At 48.5% G+C, this 15948-nt stretch overlaps 1 protein-coding gene across 1 annotated transcript; it reads right to left on the bottom strand.

The window, feature by feature from the left end:
* Nucleotides 1–4970: 4970 nt before the first annotated feature.
* On the bottom strand, nt 4971–13660 carry LOC131258722 (uncharacterized). The gene is made up of 9 exons (XM_058260098.1): nt 12435–13660; nt 8410–11191; nt 7003–7541; nt 6691–6929; nt 6368–6573; nt 6127–6284; nt 5903–6047; nt 5642–5824; nt 4971–5575 (listed from the first exon to the last, which is right to left on the bottom strand). Exons 1-9 carry the CDS (start codon nt 13658–13660, stop codon nt 5270–5272), a joined length of 5784 nt encoding a protein of 1927 aa, XP_058116081.1. The 3' UTR covers nt 4971–5269.
* Between the last annotated feature and the right edge of the window lie 2288 nt (nt 13661–15948).

Raw genomic sequence — 15948 nt, 5'->3', positions numbered from 1 at the left:
AAAAGTAGACTCAAACTGTTCCTCTCGACGGATGCGATTGGGCTAACGAAAACTTCTAGCGCGGAATGAAATAAGCCAGCAAATCAATATACACGGGAGGGGAGATGTCTTAGATAAATATGCTAATTATGTTAATTTCAAATCTAAAGGCTAGTGTGAGCCAAAAAGGAACTTATTCAGATTTCCTCTTCAATATGGTGAAACTTCATCTTTGATGTCTTCTTTATCTTTATATATACGAAGAAATCAAGTTTTTTTCCGAGCAAATTTCTTAGCTCACAGCAGTAGCACAACTGTGTGCTTGAACCTAAAGCAAATTGAATCCTTGTGCTTCCTATCCTCATCTGCCCGAAGTTTTTATGTAGTCCGAGAAAAATAAGTTTTACTTAAAAATGCTGCACGATTCATTCCCATACGTCATTTTGCGAAGTACGACCATTTTCTGTCCAACTTAATTAACAACAACCGGTTTCTAGCCTCTCGCAGTTTTGCTAACCGAAATAATTGCTTACGCGATATAACATTATAAAATGTATAAATAAGAGCGCAAAAAATCAACTCTCTCTCTTGATCCTCACACAGCCTGAATGACCTAATCGGTCAAAATCTTTATAATCACAACAAAACAAAATTGATCCTCACACTTCGTTGCCATCATTTTTTTTCAGTTTTTCAGTCAAAGTGTGTCACATGTCACAAATTTAAAAATTGCAGATAGTATTTCAAAAAATATTCAAAAGAAGCGCGTAGTGAAATATTCCTTACCGATATCGGCACCTTTGACCATAAAGAACAGTAAAAAAATACTAGTTGTACCGGTTTCTGGTAAAGTTAAGGCTCGCTCTGCGCAGGAATCCGGAACCAGTTCTGGAAGATATTTATCGTTTGGACATGGTTATTTTTGCTGTGTATTTTTTACAGATAGTACGCTTTTGGTTGGATTTTGATCCATCATTCTTCAATCAAAAGAAATTCTTGCATAGGAGCGAAAAAGTATAAATTTAACTGCAGTTCACATGATCGAACAGGAAATCAATACATGAATAACCGATAAATGCTTGCATGATCCGATTTTAACTAAAGATAAAGCGGTAAAATCCCAAATGAGGCCCGCTTAGCAGCCTCATCGTCGTCATTTTTTCAACGTTTGAAAGTTATGCAATAGGGGGGGGGGGGGGGGGGGGGGGGGGAATTTTCGTTAGAAGCTGGGGGGGGGGGGAATTTTCGTTGGAAGCTGTAACGATTAGAACTAATCAGTTAGACAGCCACCTACCATGATTTTTGAAGTAAGCCGTTATATACATAAGCCGTTTATTGGAGAAATCTTGAGGCGCTATATGTTGAAGAATAACGCCAATAGAAATAAACAATAAGGTGTTAAAGGCAAAACACCAGAAAAATATCAATTGCCAAGCTGTGTGTGTGCGCTTCGAGCACCTGTGCACTTCCCAGCAGGCCATGGCTATCAAAAATGTTAGCCAGCGATATTGTATGAAGAAAAAGTTTGGCCTGCAGGTAAACACGACCAAAACAAGCGTGGCAGTCAACGTGTTAAAGCGCTCTTATTTCTTTTCATGTATGCTACAATTGATTCGTAGTTATATCAATTGCTGTGAATCTTGTAATTGTCATAATTAAAATGTATCACTTCGAACTTCTTCGGACGAAGACGACCGACTTTCACCCTCCGGAGAAGTAATAACTGGTATAACGCATAGATCATTTGTGACCCGAGTAAACGACGTTTACTCGCCGTCATCACCTGTAACTAGAGATCGGGAAGACGAAACGGTCTCTTCCAACTGGATCGTCAAGGAGAACAGACGCAGTAAAGGACTATCTACACACGACACATTATTGTTAATTCACAAACTTATCACGTATTTGAGAAAATAAACAACGATGTTGCAAAGTAATAAATATAATTTCAACAAAATTATATTTTTGAAAAAATGAATCAAAAGGACGGGGCCCTTGAAAGTTCGGGACCATTAGCAGCTGCTTAGTTTGCTTAGCCTATGATTCTCCTTTGTCCGTTGGTGCAATGAACTTGTTCGTTCTCTTAGGTGTCTTAGTGTGGAATTTTATGTCTTTAGCGTGTTTTGACGTGATTTGAACGAAATTTCCAGATTTTTCTAGTAATGCATTACACCCATAGTAAATTTATTAACCGAAAGTAAATGACATAAACTACCACTCTCTGGTGATTCGAAAGATTCACTCCTAACTGTGTCATGTTTCAGTTAAAAAGATTCCAATGTTCGAACGTCTTCAGTAGCGGCGTTATGGCAGAAGGCTGTGGTGATAAAAACGACATTCTTAGCTTCTAACGTTCCATAAGATCCAATCCAAAAACTCGGTCACGCGCATCGCTATTCCCGGCACTACTTTGTTCATTCCACATTTGGGACCATGGCTGACCACACCGACCACGTACATCTGTTGTCCATGTAACCACACGAGCGGTGCACCGGAATCACCCTGACACACGTCCTGTCCAGCTTTCATACCAAGCGTACACATGTTGTGGGATAGCAAGGGAGACGTCTTTTTGAGCAGAGTCGCGCATTCATCATGTTGAACGACTCGCAGGTAGACCACTCTCTTTGTCTCACTTGGTTGCCCTGTATTGATAGTCGAAAGAGAATGGCAGATATGTCCAGCAGGCAAGTGAACAGTTCAGCCTCAGCCGGCTAATTGCTAACTTACCATTGATTGTCTCTCCCCAGCCAAACGAAATAACGCTCGAGGCTGGCAGAGATTCATCATACGTGTGATTCACAGGAAGACAAATTGGCGCTACATAGTCGGTAAATGTCAAAGCATGATCGACTCTTATCAGAGCAATATCATTCTGCTTAAGATCTACGTCGTACTCTTCGTGAATGGTGATTTTGTCCGCTTTCCGTTCTTGGCAAGATGTATTGTCGAGACATTCGGCCAGCTCTGACCTATTATACAAGCCAAAGTACATGCTGATGCTGGAAAGGACGGTGCATCCAATTAGTACATATCTGTCACAGAAAAAGTACAAAGCACTTACTCGTTTCTGTTCACACCACGCACACAGTGGGCTGCCGTGAGGACGTAAAGTTCTGTGAGCAATGATCCGACGCAGCGTGACTTTCCAGCTCTCATTTCCAATAGAACGGCCCACGTATGCACATGATTAAAATCATCCACGTCCGAAAGAATGTGGTAAGTGGCCGTTAGTTTTCCGCAAGGAATGTTGTAAACAATAGGAGGATACGTCGGAACAGTTCTTATGTTCGTGGACATCGTTGTCGTGGTAGTCGTGCTGGGAGTTGTGATGACTGGCGCTCTTGTGGAGGCCCTCGTGGGCTTAATTTTGGTGGTCCTCGGCTGCTTCATGGTGGTGGACCTATCTGTTGTGGGCTGCGCTGTCGGCGTTGTTGCAGTATCGGCGGGTGATTCACAGCAAATCTTAAACAACAAACGAGCGGAAGATTAAAGCACGGAACGTCTACACGGAAACTCTGCCTGATAAGTGTCGACGAATACTAACCAACGCGTCGATGAAACCTGTTTTGAGGTCACTTCCGCAGGCTCTCAAGTGTGCGGTCAATGTGTTTAGCTGCTGAGGATATCTTGCAGTTTCTAGGAGTGCAAACATTTTGGGACAGTTTTTGAACGACACGCAACGTCCAGAATTGCCGAGCTGTGTATTGCACGGTTCGTTTTTTTGACACGCACATTGCATACACACCACGAAAGCTACCAAAACGAGTAGAACCTTGGCGGAGTAACCCATTGTTTAATGACAATGCCACAATGCCGCTTCAAATAATAATTTATAGGTTTGTACAATTAATAACGTGCCTACACTATGAGAGAAAACCATATGCGATGGTCGAAAAAATGGTTTCCTCGGCGAGGTAATTTTTCGCAACGCTTATCACCAACTGAGAATGGTTGCTAGCGAAGTGTCTGGAGGGAGCTGTCTTTTGGGAATCACTGAAACGACCACCGGCATAAAAACAACCTTCCATGGGTCATGCCGATTACGGAGGGGATTCCCTACGATGATTCGAGATCATTTCCTAAATTTTGGACGAATCATATTTCGTACACTGAACTTCGACAGCTTGTTCGACTTAACATGGACGAAGATAATATTTTCGCAAGTTCACTGAGTGTGCAAGAACTAAAGCGTGTTTACTTTTGGGTCGCTACACCCACCATAGTATTTTTATTTGCATATGTTTCACTTGTGCCGTACGTAATTCGGAGGTGCCACTGATAAGCATTCCAATCACTGAAGCTGTGTTATTCAGATTCTATGCTCCTACGGTTTGCTCACGTTCGTCCACTGTTGGCGCCACTTGGAATCGAACTAGACTGACCATGCCAAAAAAGCTTCTACGCGGACGGCACTCCATTATCGCAATCGAATCCTACGCGGTTTTGTTGTGTTTACAATGGGTCTTCTACGTAATCGAAAAAGGTTAACGGTCACGAATGAGTTGAGTTGCGTTTTCCACACCGCAAACTTTAATGAAATCATCACCTATGTGTAGGGATTGAGCCGAGTTAGAAAGATTTATAAAAATTGAACGAATCGACCGAAATGAGTAATAAGTGATTACATGAATGCCACGCGACGAAACGTCGAAAACGAACGTATTTGAAAAAAAAAAATGAAATCATTCGCAAGCTAGATGGCACGATCTGTGACCTACTAGAACTGAAATGATTCCGCTCAAAGAAAACGAAAAAAAAAAGAAGATATGTTGAAGTGAGAACCATTGAATGAGACCAGAGTGGATGGGGGCAAGATAGAGAAAACGAAATTTTGGAAATAAAGGATATTTTTAATATGGAAATTGATACATACAAAGAAAAGATTCATGGAGATCATGGCACTGTGTATTTCACTTGAATAAAATTCAATCGCAAAAATAAAACACTTGTCTAAACATGATACTATACTTTAGATATATTTTGCGTAAAATAGCTATAGCTACAGCTTTGCCAACGGTTGCATAGTTGTTGTTATTAGACGCTATCTTCTTTGATAGTAACACTCAATCCTATGATAACAGAGTAAGACTGTACAATACAAGCAACCGATTTCGTGCGATAAATTATGCCACGATTCGTGTTGTCTTCTCCGTGAGGTGTAGTTAATCGTACGGTTTTATATTTGATTTTTTGTTACAACATAAATTGGTGCTTTCGGAGCTGCTTGACACACTCCGTCCAAGTGTTCGAGACAAACTCGTTCGTTTGTTACAGATACGTAGTGCGGCTACTTGGAACATTTGCCGTTGCTCGAGGCGGACGGGCGGCTATTGCCAAGCGGTGCACCCCCGTTCGGTGTCCCACTATTGGACGTGCCGGTGTTTCCGTTGGCACCGCTCGATGCCGGTGTGCTGCTACGGCGCGCCTTTATGCGTGCCTGGAGCGTCGTCAGCAGCCCGGTCAGGACGTCGTGGTTGGGGATCTTCTTGGCGAACAGCAACCGCTTCACGGAGTCATCGTACGTTAGCAGGGCGACCATGTTCTGCAGCAGGAAACCCTGACAGTACTCCATCAGCTTCTGGGCGTTGTAGACCTGAATGTAAAAGAGCATGAGCATGATAAATTGCGCTCAATACACACGCACAGAAGTTCATCGTACCTTTGCGTGTATGTACATGGCGACCACGTTATCGATGTCGATCATTTCCGCACAGCGAGCTTCGGTGTACCGCAGCAGACCTTCCAGCTGGAAAAAGCTAGCCGCCGCCATCAACTCTAGCACATCACCTGCGGCCACATCCAGCGCACTGCATCCTCCACTGTACAGGAACTGCATTACCAACTGGAAAAAAGGTGAATAAAACCCATGGTTAGCGAACTCCCAGAACGAACCGAAGGTAGGTAACAGGTTTGTACATACCTCAAATATATGGTACCGGATGTCGTTGATTTGCACCGTCGGCGTACCGGTGCCTTCGTTCAGCTTCGAGCTCAACATACTCTGCAAGCGCGGAGATGCGGTGACGAGAACGATTTTGTGCCCGTAAAAGATACGATTTTCCACTCTACAAAAGGACACGGAGGAAATGGACACGTGAAAACATCATACTTCTTCTTACACTCGCCTAATCCAAGTGGCCATACCTGAATGTGACATCGCTCAGTTCCGGATTGTTGACGAACTTTGGGTCGATGCGCGATCCGTTCGAGGGCTGCAGCACCGGTTCCTTGATGGGCTTGATCGGTTCCCAGCCGAAGCAGGTGCTGAAGATGTCGGCGAGCAGCAGCGTGGTGCCTTCCTTCTGTGGATTGGGAAAGGATATTGTAAAACAGGATTCCGTTGACGTTGAAAATGTCCCCCCGGCGGAAGGAGATCGTAACCAACCTTGCTGTAGCGGAATATGTTAAACAGCAGCGGCAGGCACTCGGTCACAAACTGCTGGCTATAGTCGTCGGGACATACTTGTAGGAAGTCCTGCAGCAACTGGTCGATAACTGCATCGAGGCGCAGCTCGTGAGCGGCAGCCAGGGCATGCATCCAGCAGTGTAGGGTCCAGGGTACTCCTAAGGCTCGCAGCTCGATGGTAATATCTACCGGGTCAGAAACATACAATAACGTTTAATTTTATTGCACATCGTATTTCATTTCTCCCTGGTCATTCCAAATATATTCTAAATGTCATATGAAGGTAGTCACACGATACGAACCTAGATGGTTGTTTTCAGCACTATGATACATGGCCTCTTGAAGACTTTTGATTTGGGTTTTGTTGAGGGTCGGTGGCGCCTCCGGCTGGCGATCGAGTTGGGTTGAGCGTGTGTTGCCGTCACCCTCGGCGAGCATTTCCTCCAGCGACAACACCTCCCGGCTGCCTGGTGCAAGTGGATGCGACAACAGCTTCCGCAGTGTGACCCGTTGTCCGTGCGCGGCCGCTACCGAGATTGCACTAGGAAAATGAAAGGAAACGAAGTGATCAGTGAGAGTCGAATGCAAAAAGACGTATTGCTATAGAACCTTACCTGTAACATCCCCGCTGGGCCGTTCCAGAGAAACAGAGCAGATCCTTCTGCTGCGTGGACAGGAAGGCGTGGGCACCGTGCGCCAGAAGCAAAGCCACCACCTCGACGATACCAGATCCGCTGGCTACCTGGAGCGGGGTTAGCGTGCACTTGTCCTCGCTGAGCCGTGCGCCTCCCTCGACGTGAGCGCCCCGTTCGAGCAGGAGGCGGAGGGCCTGATAGTTGCCCTTGCAGGCCGCGAACGTCACCGCCGTCCAGTGCTGCGTTTCCGGGTGGATGGCCGGACAGTGCGGGTGGCCGGAAGCAGGAACCTCGACATTCAAGTCGGCCCCCGCATCGAGCAGCGTTTGGATGGCCGTCTCGTCGTTGCGAACGGCCGCAATCATCAGAGCCGTCATTCCCTGGTGGTTTAGCGTATCGTAACGTGTCGTTGGTGGCACGAGTGAAAGTGCCTGTATGAGCAGCTCTGGACGGCCCGTAAGCATTAGGCGAAACGCCAGTGCGTACGTTGCCCGTCGACCACACTCGCTTGAGTCCTCCTGCAAAGGAAAGAAAGGAAAAAAGTTATTTCATTAATTTAGGAAGCAATAAATTTGATCATAATGAGGAGATTAATTTCAAATATAATCAACGAAATTTATTTTAAAAAGCAACAAACGAACAATATGTTGAAAAAGTTCTAAATTCAACGAAGAACATATCAAAATTTACGATCAGAAAAAAGGCTTTGAAATAGTTTTGATTACGTTTATGTTACATTCTGGAGAAGACATTGATACTCCATTGAAAAAGGGCAAATTCAAAACATTAAAACATCATTTGAGGTAACTGACCCGCGGTTTTGTGTTTTTTTTATCATCTGGCCCCTTCCTGGAAACGTGTATCGACCCCTGGTGTAGATTATTTATCTGCATAGTAAACTATCTCAACGAGTTCACGAATATAATTTATTTTGCGCATTGGGATGGTTTTACAGGAACGAAAACTTTCGGTTATGGAAATTTAAGTAAATTATTCATCTGAAAAGATGAACAACTAATCGCCATGTTCCAGGTCTCGGAATATATATTTGCCAAAATTGTTCTAAGGAAAAAAAAAAATGAAAACCTTTAAGAGTAAGAATCTCTCATAATCGAATCCTGGTATTTGATTCTTCTCCCAGAAAACCCACATCATCTGACGATGAAATGGTTCAAACAATCCATGTTCAGGATCACAAATATGAACTAATAATCTTAACAATGTTTGGACTGATTTAAGGATCTTCAAACATCCGTGACCTTCACCAATACCGTAATCCTGTGTTTTACGGATATGAAGAACTTATTCTACCAACCTGGAGTATCGCAGATTAATCGAGATACCGATAACAGTACTTAAGGAGAACTTGTACTAGAAGATACTTACAATGCTTGACGTGGTCGATGCGGACGAGTTAGACGTCAGCGAGCCATGCAGTGGTTGCGTCTGACCGGAGTGGTTCGACGAGCTGATACTTTGCGTCCCATTTTGGAGCCCGGTCCGCTTCGACGGTAACTCCTCTTCGGACGCAATCAGTCGCGGTGGGCAATCGACCCCTGGCAGTAGCAGCCGAGCGGCCTGCATGATATCGTCCTTATCGATGAGCAGCGCGTGCCGATACTCAGCGTGTGCGGAAGACACCCGAAGCCATTCTACCAGCGGCGGAAGGACGACATAGGCGCGCTCGTAGCAGAGCTCCTGGATATTGTTGACCGCACCGTTCGTGGCGGCTCCAACGTCGTTGTGTTCGAGCTGCGAGCAGCGCATGAAGTAGAACAGCACCCTGAAGGCGGTCTGCGAGATTGGAATATGTTGGCTACGTTGCCCGGCCCGTCCGACCAGATCCTTCAGCTCGTTGAGGCTACCGACGCAGGTGGTCAACAGGCAGGGCTCGAGGGCATTAAGACCCCCACCGGAACCGGCACGTTCCGAGTTGATCGACGATTGACTAGCCCAGCGCGGCATCGTGAGTGCCCCGGAAGCTACGCGGCCCGCATTTAGGTGCGCGTAAGGTTGCAGCAGTCCCCACAGATCACCCGAACCTGCGATCGCATGCTCCAGACCGGTCGCAGATAGGACCGCGTTCGGGTCGGTAGGCAAGCACTGTAGGAAGATCTCCTCCAGCAGATTCTCGAGCCCAGCGCACAGATAGACGGCGGCATACTCATGCACGAAACGGCCAAGCCGTGCGTCTGCCATCCAGCGATGGAACCGACCCACCGGAAGCTGCAGACCAGCCCGTGCCGACTTGCTCTGCTTGAGCGCACTATCGCCGGGAACGGCAAACATGGCCGCCGCCCGCAGGCATGCTTTTATGCACGAGTCGGACAGTGCCGGAGAGAGGACGATCTTGAACGCACCGGCTACTTCGTGCTTCGAGCATAATCCCAGACTGCCCGAGAGTCTCTGTACCTCGCGTGCTACTCGTACAAGAGCTCGCTGCAGCAAGTACCCTAACCGAGGTACGGCTTCGACGGACACGCGCTCGGCATACTCTCGGCAGCGACCGGTGCGGATGACGCGTAGCACACAGTGCTGACTCCAGGGAGGATGCTGCAGCTCCACTAGCCGGTTGTGTGAGTCCACCCACACGAACTCGTCGGCACTCGTCACGTTCGTGTTGACCGTCTCGAGGGAGCTGTAGCGACCCAACCGGCGCACAGGTTCCGAGCTCTCCGAACCCGCGCTCAGGCTGCTGTACGTGGAGGTGGAGGTATGTGAACGCATCGTCAACTGCTGGATCGCCATCTTGATATCTTCCAGGCCACCACCGCCCCACGGGATCTTTGCCGGGGTTGCCCGATGACGCGAGCGCGAGTGGTTAGAGCTGGCCCGTGATCTCGCACTTCGGTTGGTAACGCCAGCCGCTAACCTGTCCTCGGGAAGCGGTCCCAATGGACCACCCGTTCGATTACCCCCCGCACCGTTGCCAGCACCAACGCCGTTACTACCTCCACCAGGACCACCACCAGGCCCGACACCTCCACCCGCACTCGGTGAACTGCTGCCGTGGCCCGTATCGGACATACTGGCGTGTCCGGACGATCGGTTCTCGTCGGACGAACTGTGGCACTCGTTCACTCGCTGCAGTCCTCGGAAGTCATGAGTTCCGGTGTGATGGTGTGTTCGTGTGATGCCCAATCCGGCACCCTTCTGCGGTCCACCACCGGGCGCGTGTCCTGAGAGGCCTTGACTGGAGCCTCCGTTGATTGGCTGCCCGGTTCCTCCGCCCGACTGGTGATGGTACGATGTCGGAACCGCATGGTGACTCTGCGAGAAGTGCTGCTTCAAGTGGCTCACACTGCTCGCATTGCTCGAACTATTGCTGCTTGTACTAAGCTGCTGCTGTTGCTGTTGCTGGTTCTGCTGCTGCTGCTGTTGATGGTGTTGTTCGTTGATGGTTGTGACGCTGCTGATGACGTTCCCATTCACGACCCGTTTCGCACCGTGCGCCTGATCGTGCGATGAACTTAGGAGGGACTTCTCCAGCCCGGAGCTAACCATTGCCGGTTGCGCCTTCACCGGAGAGCTCTGCACGGTCAGCTTCGTTGGACCCGCCACCGACCGATGTGGGCCGGAGGGATGTTGCTGCTGCTGGTGATGCTGCTGCTGTTGCTGATGCTGCTGCTGCTGTTGTGGATGCTGCTGTTGCTGATGGTGAAGATGGTGTGCTCCACCGGGATGCCCCCCATGGTGTCCATTCGAGTGCCCGCCTGGCGACAGCGGGTGAGATTTTCTACCCTCTCCGTCGTAGGCAACTCCGGTAAGACTTCCGCCGTCGCCATTATGCGCCCCACCTCCACCGGTGATCTGCTGACTGACCGGTGAGAGGTTATAGTTCCGCGGATCACCTCCACCGGAGGAAGCATTCGCCGGTCGCAGAGCGATCTCTTTCGAGACTCGCGGAGCCGGCGTTGCAATCGCTGGGCTTTGGATACGGGCTCCCGGTGAAGCGATCGGGTTCGACGAGGCGATGTAGTGATTGCCAGGTGACAGACCGTTCGGGCTGGTGGGGAAATTCGATCCACTACCACCACCACCACCGCCGCCGCCACCAACGCTGGAACCGTTGTGGGTGGGATTGTTCGCTAGTCCTATGCTGCTCTGATTGCTGGACGTGTTCGGCGGGGAGTTGACCTGCCCGTTCGCCGCGGTAGTTCCCGAGGGTCTGTGGAGAAAACAAGCGAAAAATTGAACAAAGTAAGTATCAAGTCTCGATGTAATAAAAATAGACAAGTATAAATTCGATGTATATGCCATGTTCAAAATACACACTTTTCAGCTAAAGATGCGAACAGTAATGATTTCTAACGAAAACACAAGTTTAGAAACTCCTGCTTCTAAAGGACTCTAAAGGACTAGACTATCTAAAGGTGTTATTCTCAAAATGCCAAATAACGAAAAGTCCGCCAGAAAACAGACATGCTTCTTATGCATTCTAATATGGAAATAGGATAGGTAATGAAGGTAACAATTAACGAAATGGTACACGGTGTCGTAAACGAGCCATTAATAAATAAAGTCAACAAAAATATATTCTCATACAACTTTTTCATCATGCTATATGAAGTTTCTGCGCATGGTTGTTTGGTTATTGTTATTCATTTTTTATAGTTAATGAAACATTGAATTGTCCCGGGATGAGATGTAAAAACGTGTTCGCGACACGCTGTCCTGTAGCAGGTCCAGACTGTCAAGTTGTGGTCTCATAGGTCCAAGGATATGATCCAAAACCCAGCTCTCGTTATGGTTTAGGGGGATATAATAAAAATTGATCAAAAACGGTGAAGTCAACGCACGGAAATATTCTATGGATTTTTTTGCAGCATATCAAATATGTCGCCGAAGGATGATAAGGCGCCCAAACGAAAACACCTTTTCACACAGCAAATTTGATCCGTAATTCATACCTGACTAATTAGACTAACTTTTTATCTAGAAAGACTGAAATCCCAAATCAGCGGAATTATTTTGCGTGGTCATATATACTATCGAATATGAGGAAACAAAACATGTCCACTTTGACCCCCTTTGAGAGAATGAAATGTTTTTTTAATGTTTGAACCTGATAAAAAAAACATTGCTGTAATTATTCCATAGAAATTTAGGTTTAAATTCGAAAAAAAGATCATGAAAATCTAACAAAGTGTTCTGAAAAGCTTGATCTATAAATTTGTATGAGAATATATTGGATACCATGTACATCTTCAAGACCTAATTAAACCTAAAATTGTTCGGACTGCAGGAAGATTTGACTGTGGTTTTCCATTTCCAAAAATACAAGAAATGTTCATTTCCTCGCCATCATTTGGAGGAGTAATACTCAATTCTCAATTTTTCCAAAACTATAGAAGATTCAAAACGATCGTTAGGTGCAGTTAAACAACCGAACACTGCTGAAAACACTGTACCGTGCTCGCCAGTTCTGCACGAAGCTCCAGTCGAACGGATCGCCGACATCGTCATCGTCGTACCCGTACTCGCACCCGTCCGGGCCGGAGTCGTCGAACACGGCCTGCACAATGTCCGTCGCCACCTTGAAGCTCTCCTCGATCTTGATGTTGATCACGCCGTTGATGACGCTCTCGACGAACGGCGGCAGCGAGGTGTCCGTTGCGCCATCCGAGACCGCGACCGTCTTATCCACGCGCCGGATCTCCACCACCTGTGTGTGGTTCCGCTTGGCCTTCGCGGCCGGCAGCGGTTCCTCTCTGGCGATCACTGCCGTCGGAACGCTGCCGGGAGTCGCCGGCGGCGGCGATGGTTCTTTCTTGCCGGCGGCGGAAGGCGTCACCCCAACGCCGGCCCGACTCTTCTCCTCGAGCACGGACTTGAGCTGCAGCATGAACTCCTTGCCCGCCTTTCCACCCTGGCCCGGGTCGGGTTTCTTCTCCAGTGCGTCGCGCACCATCGGCTTCCCGTTGCCAGCGCCACCTTCCCGCTGTTGCTGCATTTCGGCCGCTTCCTCGCAGAGTCGCTGCGCGTGGAAAACGTTAAGTTCGCTGTGCTTCGGTGGTGGGGGCGTACCGGTGGGTGGCGGTGGTGCCGGCGCCCGTCCCTTATCGGTCTTCCGGTGCGCGATCGAGTCGCCGAAGTAGATGATCACCTTGTGGTCCTTCTGCTTTTCGATCTTGTTCTTCAGCTGGTGGACCGGTGGCGGTGGTGACGGTGGCAGATAGCTGTAGTAGTCGTCCTCCTCGGTCAGGTTGTTGGTGCTTTTGATCATCTTGCCGGAGTTGAGCAGCGCGCCGGGATGATAGCGGGCGCGTCCACCGGGCGCCATGTTCCCGACACTCGGGATTTCATTGTAGCTCTGTGCCTTTTTCATACGACTGGATTGCAGCGGACCATTGCGTTGCTGATGGGCCTCGTGCTGCAACTGCTCCCTGTAATCGGCCATCCCATCCGGTGCCCTTTGGTAATCGTTCGAGGTTCTGCGGCGCAGAATAAAATTGTCGTTGCGCGTCAGCTTCGAGTTCTTGCAGTACTTGGACTGCTGCTGGTGCTGCTGCTGCTGCGGCTGACTTCCGGCTTCGGTAGCGCTCGCGTCACCGTGCGCTTTGGTCGGTTTCACCTTCAGCTTGTACCCACGCAACTCCCGGCACAGGCTGCAGGTGCAGTCGTCCGTACAAATCATCGTTGCCTCCTCGAGCCCCCTTGTCCCTAGCTCGCGGGGTTTCACTTTCGTCGGTTTCGCGCGTCCGCGTATACCATTCCTAAACTGACACGCCACGCCCCGCCTTCTCGGCCGCTGGTGATTTGTGATTCCTCAACCGGTACCACCGCGTTGGGCGATTGCATGAAGGTGGAAGTAACTGCAGCTATTGCAGCTCAAGAGCGGTGTTTCTGCCTTCCTGATGTCTGTCGGTGGCGTGGCACAATTGTAGTAGTTAGGCAAGCCAGAAGAGAAAGAAAAGCTGGAAAAGATTAGGAACCTGCGTAGGCTGTGAATAGAGATTCCGTCGGGGAAACGAACCAACACACACAAACAAATACTGTCATGGGGCACGAAACAATACGGTGGTAAATGAACGCTCCTGGAGGTTGTGGTTTTTTTGAACTCTTGAATATCGCGGGCGATCAGTGGGCAGAAATATGAAAAATGTGGCATTATTTCACAATCGTACTATTGCAGCACGTGCTCGGGTTTGGTTTTGCGAGGTTGGTGAGGCCGCGACTTTCCAGGCATATCGCCCAGGTTCCTACGTCGGGGCGGGCAGCCTGCATTCGATTGTGTTTCGATCAAAACCGACCCGGCGTCGTATCGCAGTAGGTAATATTTTGTGCCATTTTATTGACACGGTTCGGTGCACAGGTGTCCCCGGGGATTGAGACATTGAGAGGCAGCAGAAAAAGGGCGCAAGAAAGAAAAATAGCCACACGAGGGCACGTTCTTAACACACATAGCCACGGCATAGTGCCAAGGGCCATCTGGGAGGGGTGTTGGCAGGTCTTGCCTCTTAACTCAACCCGAACCGAATGTCGATTAAGCGATCGATTGTGAACGGTTGACGGTGGAGAGGAAAAAAGTCACTCATACGCAAGGCCTCCAGTACACAGGGAACCTGCGGAAAAGGGAAAATACAAACGAGTCCAGACAAATCTGACATTCTTGTGGATTAAGATAAAGGTAAGGTAAGGTAAGTTGCCTCTTTTTTCTTGCCAAATTCTCGGAATAAAACAAGTCCACACTGGAGCCTAAGTTATGATCTCTTAAGACACTTATCGCTTACACAAAAGAAACGCTGAACAACTTGTAGCCTTTAATTTATATATCCTTTGAGGCTCAAAAACTACAGTCGGAGAAGATATTGATCGCAATTTCTTGATTAGCTCGGTCAGTGAGCACCGAACTGGATTGCGCATAGTTCCGTGGATTGATCTCTAACCACCTAGGCCTGAAAGACACCTAGCGGTCACTTCTAAAGCACGTTTACTAACTGAAGAAATAAATTCTAATGTGCAATTGTCCCGACGCAGAAGAGCGGTTTGTTAGGTAGCATAATACGACCCTATATTCCTGACGATAGGTGATCTTGAGCTTTCCACCATCGGGAGACTGGGAAACGGTTCTTGGTCGCGCGTTGTAATCACCATCTCGGCCACTGTAGCTGGGAACAGCAGGGAGTAGTTTAGTTTCGTAATAGAGCGCGAAAGTAGGTGCGTGTGTGTGTGTGTGCATAATCGTACAACTCGCAGTGAAGATAATAATCTGATCAGCTGAGGAATGGGACATGATCGTGCCCTGGGGCATGGGTGTGCTTTGGACATCATCATGTGTGCCCGGTATTAGTCCCCTTTACAAATTAGAGCGACCGAAAACAGGCCCCCAACTTGCACCCACGAACCTACGCCCGGAGGGGGGTTTTAAACGAACCCCAAGACAAACTCAGTAGTCCAGTAGTCGAGCTGAACCAAAATGGAATCCGGAGAGAGAAAAGGCCCAGGCGTCGTCGATGACGCGTACCCCATTTGTGCGCGTTTATTACGCTACGTAGCCGGGGTCGCCTAATTGAAACTAATAGCACCATAAGTTTTGATTTTGCGCCCACCGTGTCCCACCCGTGCGGTTTCTGGGGTGGGTGCTTCGTCCCCTTGAGGGCATGTCACATGTACACCCTTCGGTCAGATATCGCTTCATTAGGACTCCAAATGGTGCCCTAGCCGGATTCCATATATATTGACGTGCACCGGACAGCTACATGCACCGCATTGGCGCACTCTTTCACCGGTTCATGTCTGCACCAGCTTCGGAAGGCCGGCGACGTAATGGACGCATGTGCATTTCCTTTCCGAACATAATGGTAAACAGCAACAACATCGACAACGGCAAAAACACCCGTGTCCATTTCAGCCGTCCACCCTTCGCCAGCGATCGTTTAGTACCACCAGTCCGAGCCTTGCAACGTCGTCCAATCAGCAACG

This window comes from Anopheles coustani, chromosome 3 (genome assembly GCF_943734705.1).
Source record: "Anopheles coustani chromosome 3, idAnoCousDA_361_x.2, whole genome shotgun sequence".
NCBI classification, from domain to species: Eukaryota; Metazoa; Arthropoda; class Insecta; order Diptera; family Culicidae; genus Anopheles; species Anopheles coustani.
This window is presented reverse-complemented; position numbering and strand designations above follow the sequence as displayed.